Raw genomic sequence first — 21,986 nt, 5'->3', positions numbered from 1 at the left:
AATCCCGAAGGACTATTAGTTTCGTTTTGGCATTTTGCGTCGGACTCATAAATGTCGGTTCACTTTTCAAACTGTTGCCACAAAATGTTAGAGTCCTGCATTATATTTGAAGAAATTAAATAATGAAAAATCTGCATAAATGTATGTATATTTCTCGTATTGTGATAAAACAACGGTACACAGAGTCATCGAATTTTGAATAACGTAATCCTCCAACGAATATGAGCATGTGGAAGACCAAATTTGAAATTTGAAATTTGTTTTATGATCGATTTCCTATTTTTTAAAACTTTGACGAATTTTTGATTAACAAACTCAAGGATTTCAAAGCGAGCAATGGCAACGTTGTGCAGAAAAAGCATTTTTATCTCCAGCGCGTGAGTCTCTGTATCGGAAATTTTAAAGATATGCTCGTTTTAAAACTATTTTGCGATATTGCTGTTGCACTGGATCTTATGGTTTAAGTGCGAGGAACATGATATTTAATAAAGAAAGGTAACACACAAAATGTTAAAAAACGCCCCTTTGGACGTAATTTAAAATCTGAAACATTTCAGATTTTTTTTTTTTTTTTTTTTTTTTTTTTTGTTATGTTTGTTTAAACTTGTGTTTTGGAAAGAAGAAAGTTTTTGGAAGAAGTTTTGGAAAACAACAGGTAGCGAAAAGTTAAAAAAATTTTTCTTTAACTTGGTTTTTAACTTGGAAATTAAAAAAAGTTTTTTTTTTTAACTTGGTTTAAGAAGAGAAACTTATAGAAGATAACATACACCAAATTATTTCAATTCAGTATATATAAAAAATTATGGTAACGCTTACCACATCTCGCCCAGAAAATTGCAGCTCCATTCGGGTGCTTTTTTGGTAGAAGGAACAACATATTCATGTTTAAAACTGCCTTGAGTTCTGACGGCACGAAATGTGTGTATAGCTTTGAATAATCTTTGTTGAACGTGTAATACTTCAGAAATGTCTTCAAAGTCCTTTGAACATCATATTTTCGAACTCGAAGGAATTTCAGTAAGAATGCATCATCCAACAAAGGATAGAAATTCGGAATTTCTGAAAAAGAAAGGGATCATCATTGATGATGGTTTTTCATACCCAGTATGTTGTTTTATATGGCTTTGTTAGAAGGGTTAATCCAAACGTATAAAACCCCTCAAGTACCACACAAAAGCAATGATATACGAAGGTTGATCCAAAAAAAAAAAAAAAAAAAAAGTTTACAAGCAGAAGCATTTGAAACGTAATAATTGTGGAGCGAATATTTCCACCCAGGGTGATTGACAGATGGCGCTAGGTGTCCTACAGCGGTTCTACGAGTTAGTAGCGTCAGTACGCAGACACTTAACCCCTTCGAGCCGGGTAGCGAAAACGCGCGCTTATCGCGGAGGCCGGCAGTGTCTTCCGCGAGCGTCTCTCCAGGGCCGGGGGCTTTTTTGGTACTAAGCCTAAATCCACGAAATTTCCGAACTATCAACGCATTGTTTAATAATGCTCTATAGAGTATTTAAACGGTTTATGCTTTATAGATATTTTTATATATATACTTTAATTACCTTATTTCTTGTTTAAATGCATATTTTACACATTTTATTTTAATTACTCACCATTTTATGACTTTTAACATTATACATCTGAAAACTAAATATATTACTTAAAATTCTCTTTTCGTATGAAAAATTTGAAAACAGGGATCCACACACAGTCCTACGTTACATTCCTTGAACTCGTAATAACTCATTTGCCGTTTTGGAGGATTTTTCCGGGAATGTGAACAAACGAAGCATCGTCGTCTCATTTTCTTATCAGTCTCTTCTGAACAAAGTTTTGGAAAATGTCTTTCAGTTAATCTTTCAAAATCAATATCAGAATATCAGAATTTCAGAATCAATATCTGAAATATTTTGCATCATTTCTGCTATTTCATGCTCTGTTAAACATTTTCGACGCTTCGACATTGAAACGGTAAAAACAGAAAGAATTCGCGTCTAACAAGATCTAATTATTTTCTAAAAACTGTACTGTAAACGGAAATACTCAACGCTTTAACGCATATAAAACTTCTACTTACAATAAACAACTACCACGTGCGAATAAAGTGCGATTTAAAGAGACGTCATAAATCACGCCATTCGGAAACATTTAGTTCCCCGTTTGTTTATATAATCAAAAACACGTGTATGTGAGTCATGCTTCTCTCATTTCCTGTAGAAGGTCTAATGTACATGTATCTGAAACCATATGGACATACAGTGCCATCTTGTGGCAGGAATTATAGTTTGAAAAACGTTCCAAGGTACTGGCACAAATACGTGACAGTAGGTAGAGAACGCAACAATGCTCTGGCACGCCTGCGTGTCGGCCGGTAGATAAGTGTGTTCGTTGCTGCCACGTATACGTGACAGTCGGCGCGAAGGGGTTAAGAGCGACAGTAATGGCACGACGTTTAGAAAAGTGGTCTCCCATAGAGGTGCGAGCCGTAATTCGATTCTTATGGGCCAAGAATGTGGTCGCATCCGAAATTCAATTCACAGACAAATCGTTGAGGTATACGGGGACAAAGCAATGAGTAGGTAGCGAAATGGTGTCGTTCTTATCAAGCGGGCAGGGAGCATGTGGAAAACCGCAATATGGAAGCGAGGGGCGTCCAAGTTCTTCAAGGACGGATATCAACACGGCACGTGTTGAAGAAATCATCCAAAGGGATCGACGAGTAACCGTGCGTGAGATCGCCTCAGAGTTGGACCTGAGTTATGATAACGTTCAGAGTATCGTAACCGATGAGTTGCGATATTCCAAAGTTTGTGCCCGCTGGGTTCCACGTGCGTTGTCCGCGGAGCATAAGGTCACTCGAATGATGTGCAGCCTCACATTTCTTCAGCGATACGATACCATTCAGACGGCCAACACTTTATTGATCGCATCGTTACCGGCAATAAAACATGGCTTCATCACTTCACCCCCACATCCAAAAGATCCACGATGGACTGGAAACACGCTGGATCAGCGACGAGGAAGAAGTTTAATGTCACACCCTCTGCCGGTAAAGTGATGGTGTTATCCTAATCGAGTATTTGGAGCGTGGCCATACCATTAAGACCACGTTAACGAAATTGCGTAAAGCCATTCGATGCAAACGACCTGGATTACTGAGCAAAGGCATCATTCTTCTGCATGACAATGCCAGGCCCCATGCAGTTCGCCAGACTCAGGAATTGCTGCAAAGATTCAAGTGGGAGGTCTGGAATCACCCCCCCATACAGCCCCGATTTCGCTCCAAGTGTCTATTTCATTTTTCCGGCGTTGAAGCGATACTTATCCGGAACACGGTTCACCTCAGACAATGCAGTGAAAACAGCTGCCGAGAAATGGCTCAATGAGCAGGGCCTGATTACTACCAAGGCGGGATAAACAAGTTGGTCGACGTTCTGACAAATGCCTAAATAGGTTTGGCGACTATGTGGAAAAGTGAAGGCCAGATGTGTCTCTTGATTCCCATTTGTATCTTGTTTCTATTGTTAATAAATATTTTTTCATTTGCCTTGTAAACTTTTTTTGAATCACCTCTCGTACAATAAAAAGAACAAAGATTTAAAGTAAAGAATCAGAATAAATGAACATGGGAACAAAAGTAAAAAGTTAAAAATGGGACATAGGAGATGTGCTCTTTACAAGGAGTTCATTGCAGTTCTGGCATTTCAGGGGAGATTCACCACGTTTCCGAGACTCTTTATCTAATTCTGGGCATATGAGAAGATGTTCTTCATTTATGATGCCCGAATTACACATTTGGCGTATACTAGATGGAAGGATGTTAATTTTATTAAGATGATGTGCCATGTAATCGTGGCCCGTTTGCAGTCTGAAGTTTGGCACAGCCCCTCTACGGGGTTTTCTGCAAAACGTTTTCCAAGTGTCTTGAATGTTGGACCAGGATTTTCCTGCTGATTTTGCTGCCTGGTCAGATTTAGGACTATCCATTAAAATCTCAAAAATATGCTTTTTAGTGACTCTAGTGGAAGTGGTTTGCTGTCTTGTGGCTCAAGTGTTTCTCTCGTGGCTAGTGAGTCTGCCTTGTCGTTACAGTCGGTACCTACATGTGAAGGGATCTATTGAAAACCGATTGTAGCTGAGGTGTTCCTCTAGTGAGTCTGCCTTTTAGTTACCGTCGATACCTATGTGAAGGGATCTATTGAAAAAACGATTGTACCTGAGGTTTTCCTTTAGTGAGTCTGCCTTGTCGTTACCGTCGGTACCTACATATGAAGGGATCCATTGAAAATCGATTGTGGCTTAGGTGTTCCTCTCTTGGCTAGTGAGTCTGCCTTTTCGTTATCGTCGATACCTACATGTGAAGGGATCTATTGAAAACGATTGTAGCTGAGGTGTTCCTCTAGTGAGTCTGCCTTTTCGTTACTGTTGATATCTACATATGAAGGGATCCATTGAAAAACGATTGTGTCTCCGGTGTTCCTTTCTTGGCTAGTGAGTCTGCCTTTTCGTTATCGTCGATACCTACACGTGAAGGGATGTATTGAAAAACGATTATTTTGCATATCCAAAGCGTATTAAAAATAATTTGGTACATCCGAAAAAATTAAGTGAATTAATTCCACGTTAGTGTCATTTGCAAATATTTGCATACATAGAAATGCTAGTAAAATGGTATTTTCCCTCAGAAGAAGAATTCAAAACTAATGAAACGTATGCAAGTCCCTTTAACCTGAAAATTCATGCGAACGGAGAGAACTACAGTTATGCAAGTGAGGTAACGGTAAAGCGACTGCGCATGACGACAACAGCGCCTCTAATGGCCAAATTTGGAAGAAAGGCATTGCAAATCGAAAACGAAAAGAGTTAGAGCAAAATTCCCAATTAGAAAGATTTAGAACACCAATTAATTACTAGGAAACGACATTTGGTTCGCACGGATAAGATAAATTGTCGACTGTGTACACAAAAATGCCCGCAATTGGTGCGGGACGATTCTACTCTGCACATTCACATTTCGGGAATGTAGCAGTGAGCAGTTGCAGATTGTGACGTGGTACTGTAACGTGTGTAAAGCTTTCATTTCCAATGCATTCAGCACGTATTACAATTCTGGACTGATTTTTAATAAGTCTCCTTCAATAGTTGTTTAGGACTACCATTTTATTACCCTTGATGATCCTTTCGCTTGATTTTTACTATACTTGTGTACCTTTTTACGTACTTATGTTGATAATCTAACTTTGAATATTAACTTAGTACTTAGTCCCACCCCCTGACCAATGCCTGAGTTTCATGTTAATGCACTTCCTTCCAGCCACGTCATTGTTCTTCGGAACTCTGCACTTTGCCAATCCGTTGTGTGAGATGCTCTGGACCCCATTGGGCACGTGAGTGCACCAAGGGGCTTTATGTACCTTCAACTTGCTGCAACTGTGGTGGAAGTCATCCGGCCTCATATAAATCTTGTCATCGACACCCAGCTAATAAGCGGTCTCGTGGAAAGAAAACCACGCTTAAAAATAGGGCAGCTGCTCAGACAGCCCCCCCTGAGGGTTCTTCTAAGCCCTAAGCACAAGCTACTAAAGCACGTGCCATGCCTGCTCCCCCTAACGACGTCTACTCACGTCGTATACTGCTGGGGCTACAGAAAAACCTGTAGCCCCAGCAGTATTAACCTCTGCAGAGTGTGCAAATGATTCCGAAGATGTCTTCGCATCCACACTAAAATGCTTGATTGAAATCTCCCGTGACCCTACGGTAGACAAGCATATTCTGCTCAAAGTCTTCAAAAGAGCTATGCCAAAGCTTAGGCAGACAGGCTCTCTGATGAGGGCCTTTTACTTATATGAAAGCTATATCGAGCTTTGAAATTAATTTCGACCTTCATTAGACCCATGTCTTCTGTTTTTCAGTCAGGAATCTTTTTAAACGGCCTAACATTCAATTGTGTCAGAAAAAGTTCATTTACCAACTCTGAACTAACCATTGGCTCTTGGAATGCCAATGGACTTCAAAACAAGATCCATGAAGTAAGAGACTTTGTGGTAGAACACGATCTTGACGTGTTTTTAGTCCAAGAGACTCATCTAAATTCAGGGAATACTCCAAAAATTGGGAATTATGACATTTACTCGACGGACAGTGTATCACAAGGCAGAAATCCGAGTGGTGGCACTTGTATTTATGTGAAACATTCGACCAAACATCACATAATACAGTCCCCTGATTTAAATACAATATTTTGGAAGCGACGATCCTATAAAGAAGTAGCTCCACCCCCTTGGCCAAAGGACCTCCCTCTCCACTCATGCATCGATCATTTGAGCTCCAGAGGCCCGGATTGGAACATGTCACACCATCGGCTCTGCAAATACCTCACCCCTTCCTCGCCCCTTCCTCGATCCCTCACCCCTTCCTCGATCATCTGTTTGCCGTCACTGACATGTGGGGCACAGAGATCAGCATTGAGCGTTACCGCGGCCGCAAGGGCCCTACTCAGTGCTTTCGGTGCCAGGGCTTTTTCCATTCTTCGGAACTCTGCACCCTTCCAATCCGTTGTGTCAGATGCTCTGGACCCCATTGGGCACGTGAGTGTACCAAAGGATTAGATGTACCAGCCACTTGCTGCAACTGCGGTGGAGATCACCCAGCTTCGTACAAATCTTGTCCCCGATACCCAGGCAACAAACGGGCTCGCGGTAAAAATTCCGCGCCTAGGACTAGGGCAGCTGCTCAAACAGCCCCCCCTCAGGGTTCTTCTAAGCCCCCAGCAAATGCTGAGACAAGACGTCCCATGCCTGCTCCCCCGAGCAACGTCAGTTCACCATCTTATGCACAGATGGTGAAGAACACCACTGAGCACGGATTCAAATCCACGAATCCAAGACTGCCGGTTGCAGAAGCCCCTGCAGCCCCAGCAGTGTCAGCCACAGCAGAGTGTAGCAATGATTCAGACGATGTCTTCTCATCTACACTAAAATGCTTAATTGAAATCTCCCGCGACCCAGCGGTAGACAAGCATATTCTGCTCCTTGCCTTCAAAAAAGCAATGCCTAAACTCAGGCAAGCAGATGCTTTAATGAGGGCATTTTATATTTATGAAAGCTATGTTGAGCTTTCAACCTAATTTCGCTTTTTTAGACCCATGTCTTCTGTTTTTCAGTGACGAACCTTTAACAACGGCATAAAATTCAATTGTATAAATAACACTGATTCAGAAGTCAAACAACAAAAATCAGCGTTAATTCACAAAATTCTGATTTTTGTTGTTTGACTTCTGAATCAGTATTTATTCGGCGTGTTATTGTGTCTTAATTGTATAAATAACAGTTCAAACACCATCAGAGAACTGACCATTTGCACATGGAACGCCAATGGTTTAACTCCAAAAATTCACGAAGTTCGTGATTTTGTAGTAGAGCACGATATTGACGTGTTTTTAGTCCAAGAGACTCACCTTACCCCAGGGAATACTCCCAAAATTGGGAATTATGACATTTATTGTACTGACAGGGTGTCACAGGGCAGAAATTCCTGTGGCGGCACTTGTATCTATGTGAAGCGTTCGTTAAAGCACCACATGATACCGCCCCCTGATTTAAATTTTTTGGAAGCGACAATCATCAAAATTTTCCTTCAAAATTCCTCCCCGCTGACAATAGTCTCAGCTTATTTACCTCCACTGTCTACAGCACGTGGAAGGCCAGCTTTTCCTGTCAGTGATTTTGACAAAATTTTGAATATTTCAAATCACCTAATAATTGCTGGTGACCTAAATTCACGCCATACCGCATGGTTTTGTTCTAACAGGAACAGGTATGGTATTAGTCTAAATTCATGGTACCAGAGTAACCATGTACAGATCATAGCTCCTACCCTCCCGACTTTTTACCCTCATAGAGGGTCCCCTGCAGTTCTTGATCTGGCTGCCTTTTATAACATATTCTTTCGCATGATATAAAAGTGATTCAGCAATTGGACTCTGATCACTACCCCGTTTTGATATCCCTAGATATTCAAAATCGATACTCAAAATTAGAGGAGCAAGTCTCAACAAATTGGGACGACTTTAGATTTATTTTGGAAAAAACTTCACTCCCTCCCATCAAAATTTCCAGCAATTCGGACTTTGACAGGCATATCAAAAGTTTGGAGTCTTTACTGAAAGAAGCGAGAGCTGCGGCTTCAAAACCACGTAAACATCCAGGTGCTAGGCTCCCACCTGAGACTAAATTCAAAATTAAGCAGCGAAATTACTTGCGAAGAATTTGGCAAAGGTCACGAGATCCCAATATCCGTGCCCAATTTCGCAAGATACAGAACGAGATAAGGACCGAAACCCGCTTATTAAAACAAGCGGAGTGGAAATCATTCATTGAGTCCCTAACGACTGAAGACAAATCGATTTGGCGCGCAGCCGCCCGATTACGCAAACATAAAACACTCATTCCGCCCCTTCAAATGGCCGATGGCGCGCAGATGGCCTACACTGACTCAGAAAAGGCAAATGTCATTGCTGACAGCCTTGCAACTCAATTCACAACAAACCACGACTCTTACTGTAACCGTCCGGTTACACAGGGGCGCATACAAGCACGGGTTAAAGATTTTCTAACACAACCTACCACATCTGAACTCAGGCCGACGGACCCTTCTGAAGTCATGGTTTTCATTGACAAACTGAAACCTGACAAGGCACCTGGCATAGATTCTATTTCGAATCGCATGATCGAAAACTCCCCCCCTATGTTTATCGTATGGATCGCGGTACTCATAAATTTAATGCTCAGGAGAAGCTATTTCCCCGACTGCTGGAAAATTGCAGCAGTCGTTCCCATTCCAAAACCGGGACAAAATTTAAACCTGCCCGTCAATTACAGACCCATCAGTCTGTTATCTTCTCTCTCTAAGATCTATGAATTTGTCTTACTTAATCGCCTGAATGAATTCTGTCGGGATCAAAATCTATTAATCCCGGAACAATTCGGCTTCCGACCTAAACACTCCACGGTACACCAGTTACTCCGTGTAGTGGAATTCATTCATGAAGGCTTTCGTAAGCGAGAGAGAACTGGAATTGTCTATCTAGACGTTGCCAAAGCCTTTGACAGGACTTGACATGACGGGATTATTTACAAGCTCATGCGGCTTGGTTTTTCGGCTCATCTCATTAAAATTATTAACTCGTACTTGACCGGACGCAGTTTCCGCGTGCGAGTTAACCACGAATTCTCCTCTCCCCGCCCAATCTATGCTGGGGTGGCTCAAGGAAGTCTCCTCGCCCCCGCAATCTTTAACCTTTATGTAAATGATATTCCTAAGGCCCCAAATATCGATCTTGCATTATATGCAGACGATACAGCCATCATTTCTCAACACTCCAACACCCTCCTGGTAATCTCACAATTGCAGAGTTACCTTTCGACCTTAGAACTCTGGCTCGGTCTGTATAAAATCAAAATTAATGTCGCAAAATGTGCTGCCACCATGTTCATCCGAAGAAATATCCCAAATTTACCCAACTTAATGCTCTTCGGTGAACCCATTCCCTGGGTCTCTTCCTACAAATATCTAGGTGTTTTACTAGACTCAAAATTAACTTGGCAGCCTCACATCCGCAAAATCATAGCGGGTGCGACAGCTGTCAAAACCGCCCTACGCCCCCTCTTAGCTAGTCATAGCGACCTGTCAACTGATAACAAAATCTTGCTCTACAAATCAATGATCAGGCCGGTTCTTACGTATGCGTGTCCCGTATGGGGCCCATGCGCAGTGACTAACAGAAAACATGTCCAAATTTTTCAATCTAAAATGCTTCGGCAAATTCTAAAAGCTCCGTGGTTTGTACGGAACGAAGAGATTCATAACGACCTCAAAATTATGCCCATTAATCGCTATATACAGCGACTTTCGGAAAAATTTTTCAAAAATATTCAACGTGTCGCTAATCCTGTGCTTCATATGCTACCCGTATACGATCCTGCAGTTGCTTCTTCCCGAAAAAGACCTAGAGCGGTACTTAATCGGGAATATTCGGCTCTGCCATTTAATCGGGCTAGATATGAGCACACCGATAACCACGTGAAAAACTACCTCTCGTTCCTTAACCCCCCCGCCTCTAAAGTTCTTTAATGCACACGGCATTAACTCGAGGAACCTCCTTAACGTTTCTTTAACAAGAAACATCACAGTCAAATAGGACTGATTTATCACACTCTAATCTTTCAACTACAATAAAACTGGAAAAGATCTCTTAAAAAATGAAAAATATTCTTTAAACTTTAACCTCTCTCTTCCTTTAAGAAGGAACTTTCTTAGGCGCCTAACAGCGTTCTTTTTGGCTCTTAAAAACCGCAATGAATAGCGGTCAAAAATGAAACTTCTTCCTCCCAGCTGATCACTGACAGAACCACTTTTTCGACCTGTAAACAGGTTTCCCCCTCCCCCCCACCTCGAAGAGCGCGCATCGGAATTCCCCTGCGTGTCCTTCATCTGACGTATGCTAAGAAAATGATTATCAAGGTTCAAGGAAACTTCACCTTTTATTTTTCTAGTCAAAATTTTCTGGCTGCCCCTATCTAAATTATTCTGGCCCGTTTTCGGCGCAAAATTAAGACCTTCTGAGTTTTTTGCCTTTTTTTGACTCAGTGTGAAGGCACTTACTCCAAGTCATTCGGCTTATCAAAATTTTTACCTTATTTGACAATACCCTCTTTCGGACGATTAAATTTCCGTTGAAGATGTGGAGGTAAAGGCGTAATTGCCTATGAACTCCGTAAATTGCACTTCCTTGATCCTTGATCTGCAAATACTACCATTTTAGCTGCTTCAGTAGCCATTATTGCTTTATCACACCTTCGGACATTGTGCTCTGAGTAACTGTAGTCACTTAACTGATTTGTATTTGCGAGAGGCTCGTTCAGCATACAATTTCACGAGATTCTTCTCTCATCAGATTCTGCCATGTTATGTTAGGGGCGCCATGCATATCCCCACGAGTTACACACAGGATGTGGATACCAGCCTAGGTGCCTGACAAAAGTGTGCATAACACCTGAGCCTTCCGATGCATTTAGAATTTTAGTTTAAAAGGTGTTGCGGCTCGCTTCATACAAACAGCATAATCTCGATGGCAGACGATAGTATCAACTTGCTATCACTGTGACAGTTTGCTTTTACGTTTTTTTTTTAAATTATTGTGTGTGTGATGTTATCAAACTGTTTTGACGTACGTACGTATTTTATGCAGTAAAAAGGTCCGCATTTCTTAATACCTATAGCTGTTTCTTTCAAACGTTTACATAAAATGGAGTGCATTGATTGGGGACATCTTTGGATATACAGGTGTAGCGGCAGCGCCAAACAGGCGATACAGACTCAAAAACTCTGGAGAAAAGCGCCAATTGGCGAAACAAAAAACCTGCTTGACAACCCTACGGGCTGACGGGAAGAGAAGAATTTTCTCCGGCAGTTCTGGGTAACGACTTCAGTCTGTGTGTGTGCGTGTCTGTGAAACAACTCGTCTTGTGCCTTCCACGTGATATGTAACGCCGATCTGTGGTGGGACTGTGCGCTTTCTTAAGCCATTATTATGTATCTATATTACTTCTCATTATTAAATCTCATTCTTAATGTTAAATGCCTATCTCAATTAAGATTTCTATTTTTCTAGGTAAGGTTATCTATACTTCTGTAGGCACGCGTTACTCGCGCGTACCTCACTGGTGACCCGGACGTGCATGATTTGGTTGTCCAGCTATTACTACTGACCAAGGGCGACAGTTTGAAAGCGGCTTATTTGGAGCCCTTTCCCAATTATTGGGAATCAAGAGGATCAGGACGTCTCCGTACCATCCACAGGCGAGTGGACTTATCGAGGAATTCTACCGTCCTTTGAAAGCTGCCTTAAAAGCTTATGATACCAGTAACTGTATGGCGGCTCTTCCAACGCTTCTGATGGGTTTCCGCTCCGCTCTCAAGGAGGACATACTGTCTGTCTACGGTAAGAACAGCTCCCGCCACGGTGTCCGGCGAGTGGCGGTCGCTATAGCAACTGGGCTAGTATATTTCAAATAGGGCCAAACCAAGGGTTGCTTTATTGTTATTTTGTTTTTGGCGACTGTTGGCTTAAGGGAAGTTTATCATTCGTCTTCTCGGCTTCATTCCAGCTGCACGCATCTTTTCTTATGCCTTATATTATTACTATTAGCTCTTTTTATTCTCGTTGTTATATCTTTTGTGCTAGCATTTGCTCAAATTCGCTTCTATTTAGCTTCATTTTCGTAGTGCTTTGTTAATCGCCAATTTTTTAAAATGCCCTTCCAGTTTAAGAAAGGTCAACCTTTAAAGTCTCAGTCACGTCAAATCGTGTATAGTGTCGCAGAATTTTGCGCTTCTGAAGCTTCGGCGAACTCTTTAGTAGTTCCTCTTCCTTAAGTTTCGAAGAGCAAAGTATCAACAATGGGTGAAAATAAACTTCTGAATACACTTGGAAAGAAATGTAAAAGCCCTGCTAATCATAAGTGTGAAATTGACGATTTTGACAAATGCGTTCTACGGCAGACAATACAAGACTTTTACATCAAAGAAAGTGCCATCTGTGCGGAAATTACTGCCTGCCTTAAGGCAAAAAATAGACTTCCCGTGGCAAAAAGACTCTTTGTGGAAAGTTTTGTGTTCAATGAATTTTCGTTGAATGCGTAGAAAAAAAAAAAAAAAAATTCTTATCGAAAGACCTCACATTGTATTTTGGAGGAACAATTATTTACGCGAAATGAGAAAACTCAGAGCAAGTGAACGCCACATCGTTTACATCGATGAAACATGGATTGACAGCAATTTAACTTTTAAGAAATGTTGGCAACATGATACGGTTTTGGGCGCACAGCCAGTTTCCCTTAGCAAGCCCTCCATGAAGGCATCCCTCCTCTTAAGCATTTAACCTTGGAGGCTTTCCGTAATCATATAAACCAACCCAAACCACTGGTAATTAAGGAAAAAGCAGTTTTGATTTTAATTCACCTTCGCTTCCTTCCGCCATTAAATTAACCAGCTTTTGGTTTAGTTTAAAGGTATTAGAAAAGAAGAAATGTTCGCAAAAAGTATTTATTGAGAGCATGGGTATGTAAAAAAACGCTTTTACTTTCAAGATGATTCTATATACATTTAATGATGAAATTTTTAGTCATTATTAAAGCACAAGCAATAAATTATCAGAAAATTTTGAAATAAAAACATAGCAGAATGTCATTTAAAGATTGAAGAAATTGCTTTGAATGTTCACAGTAGATCAGCTAGAGGGGAAAACTATAAAAATTAAATTTATTTTATATTTATGAAGTGCGTCTATACTATATAAAGAGAATGGGGCGATCAAGTAGATTTCTAAGATGTCATCTATGATTTTGCAAGCAAACAAATAAACAAAAAAGAAGCAAAATAATAGCATGATTATTTTAAATGTCGAAATTAAAATTTTTCTTCAAAAATAAACACGGATTTTTAAATTTATTTCCCTACAAGTTTATTTTTACTCATTGTACATCTAGAGGGATGGCAAATTCAGCGACTTGTACCTCACACGGCAAAATCAAAGACCGTTTCTTGACTGCAAAAGCTTTATCTACGCCATCGAATTTCATTTTCGGAAATTGGATGTCGGGGTCGACGCAAAAGGTCAACAAGCATTTTACTTGAAACTAAAACAAAATGTGAATATCGCCAAATCATCTTTAAATGCGCCAAGGTAGCAAACTCAGAAGTAAGTCTTCAAGGCACCCCTACGAAAAATGGGTTAGGGCTCGTTTCTACGGCAACAGACAGCTGCAGGCAAACTGGCGAGAGCTGTTCTTACCATAGACAGACAGTAGGAGCAACCACTTCTGGACTTGTGTATGGAAAGACGATTCGTCTCCCAGGAGAATTTTTCAATTCGACACCTATGGACGCGTCCCCCAAACAGTTTCTGGAGGATTTAAAATCCCATTTTGCCAGTGTCCGCCCGACTACGACTTCTAGCGAACCTGTTTCTTTCATCCACGGTTTCACGAATCCACGCATGTGTTTGTTCGACACGACGGAGTTCGAAAACCACTGCAAGCTCCCTATGATGGACCATTTAAAGTGCTAGAAAGACGAGATAAAACGTTTGATCTCGAAATAAAAGGGACTAAGCAAACAATCTCCATAGATAGATTGAAACCCGCTTTTTGTAACCATGGACTCTTCACAGGTTGTTCCAAAGAGTGTAAAAAAAAACCTTCGGCTCAGGCAAACTCGATGAGTTTCGCAAAGTGGGTTCCCGCGTTACGACGCTATCCCGGGATAAGAGGTGTGCGATTTTCGAGTCTTTGAGCGTCGAACAGTTGGATAGAAAATTCGAGAGCACAATGAATTCGTAACAAGAACCGATGATTGAGTCCAGAATAAACACCAGTAGCTGATATGCCTTAGACGGAGATAGGTGTGCAATGGCGTAGTAAAAAAAAAAGAAATTGCCTATCGCTAGTCTGAATAGGAGTCCGTGTGACCACTCATCATAGTACAAATATATAAACATAAATACATAACATTCCATAGGTAATTAAAAAAATACATTATAAGGGAAAAATACATAAAACATAAAGTGAGAAATATGTACACTATATACAGATATTTAGTCAGGCGGCGAGTCAATTCAAATCAAATCAAATCTCAAGTAAGGGAGGGTGTTTAAATAAGTAAATTATAAAAGTTGTATTAATTTAGGTATCTTAGTACGGCAAGCGGCCGTTTGCTATTAATATCAAATGTATAATCATAGTGAGGCACAGGTATTAAACTATTGTGTTGGAATATTATAGAAAAATTTTTCTGCAAGGAGTGCGAAATAATCACCCGTTCTGGACGATTAATCCGACCCTCGCGTCGGTATGTCACATTTCGTTGAAACTGCGCAGGCGACATTGGTTTAACAACCAATTAAAGTACAAAGCGGAAAAAAGAAAACCAGTAAGTTTTGCTCTATGGATCAGTAGTGCCATCTATGAGTCAAAACGTAACCTAGAATAAATTGTACCTGATAATTATAAACGTGAGCTTTTAAAATGTGATACCCGCACCACATGCAGGCAAATCATGCTGTACCCAAAAAGCGTTAACCGTATGAGGTACACGTAAGACTGCTGAATATTTTAAAATTAAAACTTTACCCTTTAATTGTTTAATCACATATTTTCAGATATATCTAATGTTAACTCATAGTAACGCAAAAAATTAGATAATTTTATAGTTTTATTTCCCTCTTTCTTTTCTGCTGACGTAACCAGTTTCGTGTTGTTTATAAAGCTTAAAAAAACGACTTTGTTTCATACAGCGTTTTCCCATATTTTCATGCAATGTTGACATTTCTTATCTGTAAAATGTTTCGGTTTTTCAGATAACTGACCTCAAAATGGTGTGCTGTTTATTAAGACTTTGCCCTTTAATCAGAAAGCTCATAATTGAAAATAAAGACTTTGTCTTTTAATTGTTTGATCATATATCCTCAGTTACATCTGACTTAAAATGATTGTAATGTAAAAATTTAAGTAATTTTTTAGATTAGTTTATTTCTCTTCCTTTTTCTGAATTTAAGATGCTTGGTCTTGTTTACAAAGATTAAAAAATACTTTGTTAACTGTACTTTCACCGAGTGTTGATATTCATATCTGTAAAATGTTTAGATATTCATTATCTATTTCAACTAAGTTCAAAAGTCAAATTGCAAGTGTACGAGAAATGTATTTTGAATCATTTTTATGATAGCATTAACAGAAATACAAAGCTATGAACAGTCCAGTTAACTTATTTTTGCAACCTGTATCAGTTTATCAGGACAGTTCAGTGTTAATTCTTATCTGAAAGAGAGCTTTTAAAATATACAGAATCCAACTAAACAATGTTAATAATAGCTTACTGCAAAATTATGTACTTTAAATTACATCTAATAGACAAAAGTCCATATAAAACGAAATTCAAGAATTAAAATCGATGCTATATCTACCATCGATTCCATTTTTATTAACCCAAAGGAGCGTTAAACCATAATTAAAATCGATGCTATATCTATCATCGATTCCATTTTCATTAACCCAAAGAGTGTTAAACGAGAATTAAAATCGATGCTATATCTATCATCGATTCCATTTTCATTAACCCAAAGAGTGTTAAACGAGAATTAAAATCGATGCTATATCTATCATCGATTCCATTTTTATTAACCCAAAGGAGCGTTAAACCATAATTAAAATCGATGCTATATCTATCATCGACTCATTTTTATTAACTCAAAGGAGCGTTAAACTAGAAGAGCTATTAGTTTTCGCGTCGGTTAACTATAAACGGCGTATCTCTTTTTTAAATTGTTGCCACCAAATATTATCGCCCTGTGTTATATTTTAAGAAATTAAATAATGAAGAATCTGCTTAAATGTGTGTATGTTTCTGTATGTTTTTGTGATAAAACAACAGTACCCAGAGAGATCCAATTTTGAATGACGTAATCCTCCACCCGAACATCGGCGCATGAAAGCCCGAATTTGGAATTTCTTTTATTATCTATTTCATATTTTGTAAAAATTTAAAGAATTTGTGATTAGCAAACTCAACTATCCTAAAGCGAGCAATGCCAACACTTTACGAAAAGAGAAAAGTTTTATAGCTAGCGCGCGAAACTCGGTATCAGAAATTCTAAAAATATGCTATTTTGTGATATTTGCTGTTGAATTGACTTTCATGTGATTTAAATCCGTAGCGAATGATATTTAATAAATAAAGGTAACGCACAAAACGTTAAGAAAATGCCACTTTGGGCGTAATATAAAAACTGAAAGCTTTCAACTGATTTCTTCGAAATTCATTTGAGATATATTTCCCATTCAATTAGTTCAGCAGAGCAAAAATACATAAAAACTCAAGTTATCTTCATTAAAAATTGAAAAATACAGAAAAACATAAAACAGCAAATGCAATTAAAACAATTCAAAAAATTTTATTGTACAATTAAAACCAGAGTTTCTGCGCAGAAACAAGCATTTCGGCGAGCGGGCAAGAAGACTGTTTTTTGGGTGCACAAAACTGAAAATTTACCTTTTGTCTTACTCGGAAGAAGATACTGAAGTTGGTAGAGAAACTGACTTAATTCTCTATACTGCTAAGAGTTTCAAATGTAAATAAATGACGGTTTCGTTAGGCTAAGTAGCTAATTCATAAAGTTGATATTCACTATTCATAATATTGAAACTATTCATTCAAACTACTCATAAAGGTTTTGAAAATTACTTGATCGAGGCTGTATCCCTGATCTTAACATTTGAGAACCATTAGAAGAAAACATTCCAATATAGAATTTTAATTTAAGGAAAACATGCCAATATAGAATTTTAATTTAAGGAAAACATGCCAATATACGAGTAGAATTTTAATTTAAGGAAAACATGCCAATATAGAATGTTAATTTAAGGAAAACATGCCGATATAGAATTTTAATTTAAGGAAAACATGCCGATATAGAATTTTAATTTAAGGAAAACATGCAAATATAAAATTTAAATTTAAGGAAAACATGCCGATATAGAATTTTAATTTAAGGAAAACATGTCAATATAGAGTTTTTATTTAAGGAAAGCATGCCAATATAGAATTTTAATTTAACGAAAACATGCCAATATAGAATTGTAATTTAAGGAAAGCATGCCAATGTAGAATTTTAATTTAAGGAAAGCATGCCAATACAGAGTTTTCATTTAAGGAAAGCATGCCAATGTAGATTTTAATTTAATGAAAACGTGCAATTATTTAATTTTAATTTAAAGAAAACATGCCAATGTAGAATTTTAATTTAAGGAAAACATGCCAATATAGAATTTTAATTTAAGGAAAGCATACCAATATAGAATTTTAATTTAAGGAAAACATGCCAATATAAAATTTTAATTTAATGAAAACATACTACTATAGAATTTTAATTTAAGGAAACATGCCAATATAAAATTTTAATTTAAGGAAAAGTTTAAGTTAAGGAAGTTTAAACTAAGGAAAACCTTAGTTTCTGATAGATAATTTTAGGAATTTTTTTAAAGGGGAATTTCTATGTCAGTTGGCAATTTTTATAATATATTTTAATCTTATCTGACGAATATATCTTTTACTAGCGGAAGTACCGGATGCCAGTTAAGTCAGACTGAAAATAATGTACCTAACAAGAGAGAGAACGATACCGCTGTAATCCTTCTCTAATAACGATGTCGAAAATGTGATTCATAGTCATACATTTTTCAGTCTGATGCGATATGGAACCCCACATAAAAAATTTCGTTAGAAAAATATAATTCTCTCTCAATATATCCGCAACAATGGCACGCAGTTTTTAAAGATTTTCGTCTTTCTAATAAAATAGTCTTAAAATCCTAAATTTCATCCAATATTTCACCTATATTCAATTTTAGTCGATTAAATGTGGCAAAACTTGATCAAAACTCATCAGAAATCAATAACGCGAACAAACAAACACACAAACAGACATTCTTTCTTTATATATAAATTTTAACAAACATATATATACGTAAAAAGCAAATTTAAAGTTAAAATAATATTTATATTATTTATTTAAATATAAAAGTTTACAAAATTTTTAATAAAACAAAGATAGCAGCTTGACTGTCAACTTTACTTACATAAGCACCATCTATATTATTTGCAGAACACACTTACATCACTTAGGAAATACTTTTACAGACCCCAACGTATATGGTTGGTAAGTTAGAATTAAAACTTACTATTTACTTGCTTTTAAGTATTTTTTAAGTATTTTTTATGTAGTATTTAAGTATTTTCTAGGTATGTAATTATATTTTTAAGTATTTTTTTGTTTTATTTATTTGTATTTTTTTGTACGGATTTACGGATCTTTCTCCTGATGAGGAGGGACCTTTAGCTGCCCTGGAAATCGGTTGAGTATTTCAATATACTTACGCTAAATACAAGGTTGTTTTTACGATTTTGATTGTCACATTAGCGTGTTTCTCTTCTAGTCTAGTTCATAAAGGTTTTGAAAATTACTTGATCGAGGCTGTATCCCTGATCGTAACGTTTGAGAACCATTAGAAGAAAACATTCTAATATGGAATTTTAATTTAAAGAAAACATGCCAATATAGAATCTGAATTTAAGGAAAACATGCTAATATAGAATTTTAATTTAAGGAAAGCATGCCAGTATAGAATTTTAATTTAAGGAAAAAATGCCAATGTAGAATTTTATTTTAAGGAAAACATGCCGATATAGAATTTTAATTTAAGGAAAAGGGCAACCTTAGTTTCTGATAGATGCTTTTAGAAATTTTTTTAAAAGGGAATTTCTATGTCAGTTGGATTTCTATGTCAGTAAGATATTTTTTTCGTCGAATGGCAACGGTCTGGCTCGATGTATATAAAAATGTTTCATTTCGAACAGTGTTGCCACTTCTCGTTTTCAAATCCCTGAGTTTGTTAAACAAAAAATTTGTTAAATTTGTTCAAAACATTAAATAAATCAGAAACGAATTCGGAATTAAAATTCGGTTTTCGAAGTTTCATGTTCTGCAGGAGGTCTACGTATATTAAAAATTCGATTGCTCTACGTACTGCTGTTCTTACAAAATGCGACGAACATATACACACGTATATATAAATCCTACATTACTTATTTTTATAAAAAAGAATACATCGCTATAACATTTGGTGGCAACATTTGCAAATGATTCGAGCGCAAAAGTCGTGCGGGCAAAAAGTTAATTTCCAGACTAATATAAATATTAGTTTATATAAATTATGTCTAGTTTTTTATAAGCTTCTTTTTGATTGATATGCATATTCATGTCGGGGAGGTTTCTGTAGACAAGGTTTTCTAAAATGCATTGGTTTCTAAATTAATTTTTCTGAAAAATTTAATTAAAAACAATTTTTTTTTTAAAAATTTAATACTAGACCTTACATTGCTTAATTCTCAAAATACTTCATTATTGGTATTTTCCTTTTACACCTTTATTTTAATTGCTAATTTCTCAAAGTACCACTTTATTGGTACTATTTCTTTTTGGACATTCTTCACTATGTATTTACTTTTGGTTTTGACTTTTACCCTTGCCTGCATGAATGACGAAACACGAATTTTCGTGTTTCGTCTGGTGTTAGAAACGTGCATTTGAAAAGTGACCAAAATGTGTCCTTGTAGCTTCGAAGAGCAAAAATATACCTATTACTAAAGCTATAAAAGATATGATAAAATAGTTAAAGAATTCCGCAACCGGCGACCTTTCCAATTGTACTGATAATTAGTATTATTTATATTATAATATATTATAATCTTAAATATTCTATAAAATACTCATATTCTATAATTATACTCTACCTTTTATAAGTTCTTTTAGTTCTTTGAGAGATATATCTCTTACCGCGGGGTTTTCTCCGAGTTCCTTCTCTGCCTTCATCTCCAAATCAGGAGTAAGAACATTACATGTCTGAGTGTAAAAATCCATATGTTGGCTAACTGTGAAATAGCACCTGTATGCAGGCACAAGCTTTCCGACCGTTCGTTAAACTTTCAATGATGAACAGGAGAAAGAACTATTAAGTATAGTGCAAAGGACGATAACGTTTGACAAATCGATGCGCGATTTCGATTTTCGCTTTTTATCTTGAAGGATGAGCTCAGATAATTTTTTTGCTGCTTATGTTTGTTTGTTTCCAAAGTCTGATGACTTTCCTCATTATTTGAAAGTTTATTTGAAAGTAGTGGCAAAACGTTTTTCGTAACACAGAGCTTTTCACAATAAATGTCGTATGTAAAGTTGTATGTGGCAACGCTTTTCACAATAAATATTATATACTAGCAGCTTCGCTGCCAGCTTTCGTCTGGCTTTTAAATGTGCCGGAAAAATGGCTGAAGGAAACACCAAACGTTTAATTTAAAAACTGCGTAGAATTTTAGTCTGCAGAACAACTTCATTAAAAAAAGTTATTACGTACAACAAAATTACAATGAAATAAGCAATATCCCTTAATACAAATATTAATTATCCTAATAAATAAATTAACCATCTTCCCTTTGCAAAATCTTAAGAACTCAAATGGTATGAAGGAGGTTAAGAACTTTGTTTCCTAAAAAAATCACTCAAAACTTTTCAATATCTTAAAAACAGTGAAATGAGCAAACATAAAAGGGTACTTTTCCGTTTCGCCGGCATAAATCTCGCCAAGCAGACATTATTGGCGACAACATACATTATACACACAAAAAATATTAAAAAAATGTTAGTCCTAAGAATTCTTTTTTTGAAGGCATAAACATTTTATTATCGCTTAAAATTTTATAAAAAGCCAATAAATAAAGACAATAAATTTATATAAAGACATTAATTTAAGAATTTACTATGCTTTCATGGTTCAACATCCTGTTTCGCCGGTTCATATCACGTGACCCCAAGCGATCTCATCTCACGTATACTACTCTACAAAAATATAATGCTCTCAGTAATTATCTACATTAATTTCAAGTTAAATCTTAAGTTGGAACACAAGTTTAAATGCAAGAAATACTTCAATTCGTACGAATAGCTTACTCAGAAATTATGTAAAACTGCAGTGCTTTACTTCGTTAATGCATTCTCATTAGAATGGATGAATTTAACCCTTGACTTTACCTTTTCTATATTTTCGGCTTCAGGTGAGCGGTGTGATTGCATCCTAATTGATTTAATTGCCGAAAATGGCCTTAGACATAAAACTGAACTATCTGAATGAAGCGTAAAAGGTTACCAGCGAGAATATTCCGTTTGGCATCGGTTGTACCATTATTGGCGACTTTTTCGCTTGTGCCGGCAAAACGGAAAAGTACCCATAAAAGAAACAAAAAATAAAAAATTCTGAAAAGCAAAGTATAATTAATGATATTTTATCTTATATTTTCAAGAGAAAAAAATACAATGAAATAGG

General features: G+C 37.2%; 1 protein-coding gene across 2 annotated transcripts in view; it reads right to left on the bottom strand.

Moving 5' to 3' along the window:
* LOC118189313 (alpha-tocopherol transfer protein-like) overlaps positions 1-20,643 on the bottom strand; it is a 64,997-nt gene extending 44,354 nt beyond the window's left edge. The window contains exons 1-2 of one of the 2 annotated variants that reach the window (XM_085826574.1): positions 20,404-20,643; positions 817-1,059 (exon numbers count right to left, since the gene is read on the bottom strand). In XM_085826574.1, coding sequence (XP_085682700.1) covers positions 817-1,059; positions 20,404-20,530 — 370 coding nt within the window. In that variant the 5' untranslated portion in view covers positions 20,531-20,643. The remainder of the gene's footprint in view (positions 1-816; positions 1,060-20,403) is intronic. The other variant, XM_085826573.1, reaches the window with a different exon arrangement.
* Between the last annotated feature and the right edge of the window lie 1,343 nt (positions 20,644-21,986).

The sequence above is a fragment of the Stegodyphus dumicola genome, chromosome 11, assembly GCF_044657685.1.
Source record: "Stegodyphus dumicola isolate Sdum_Otavi_A_Nest chromosome 11, ASM4465768v1".
Classification (NCBI taxonomy): domain Eukaryota; kingdom Metazoa; phylum Arthropoda; class Arachnida; order Araneae; family Eresidae; genus Stegodyphus; species Stegodyphus dumicola.
The sequence above is the reverse complement of the archived record's forward strand: the minus strand, read 5'-3'. Positions and strand labels throughout refer to the sequence as shown.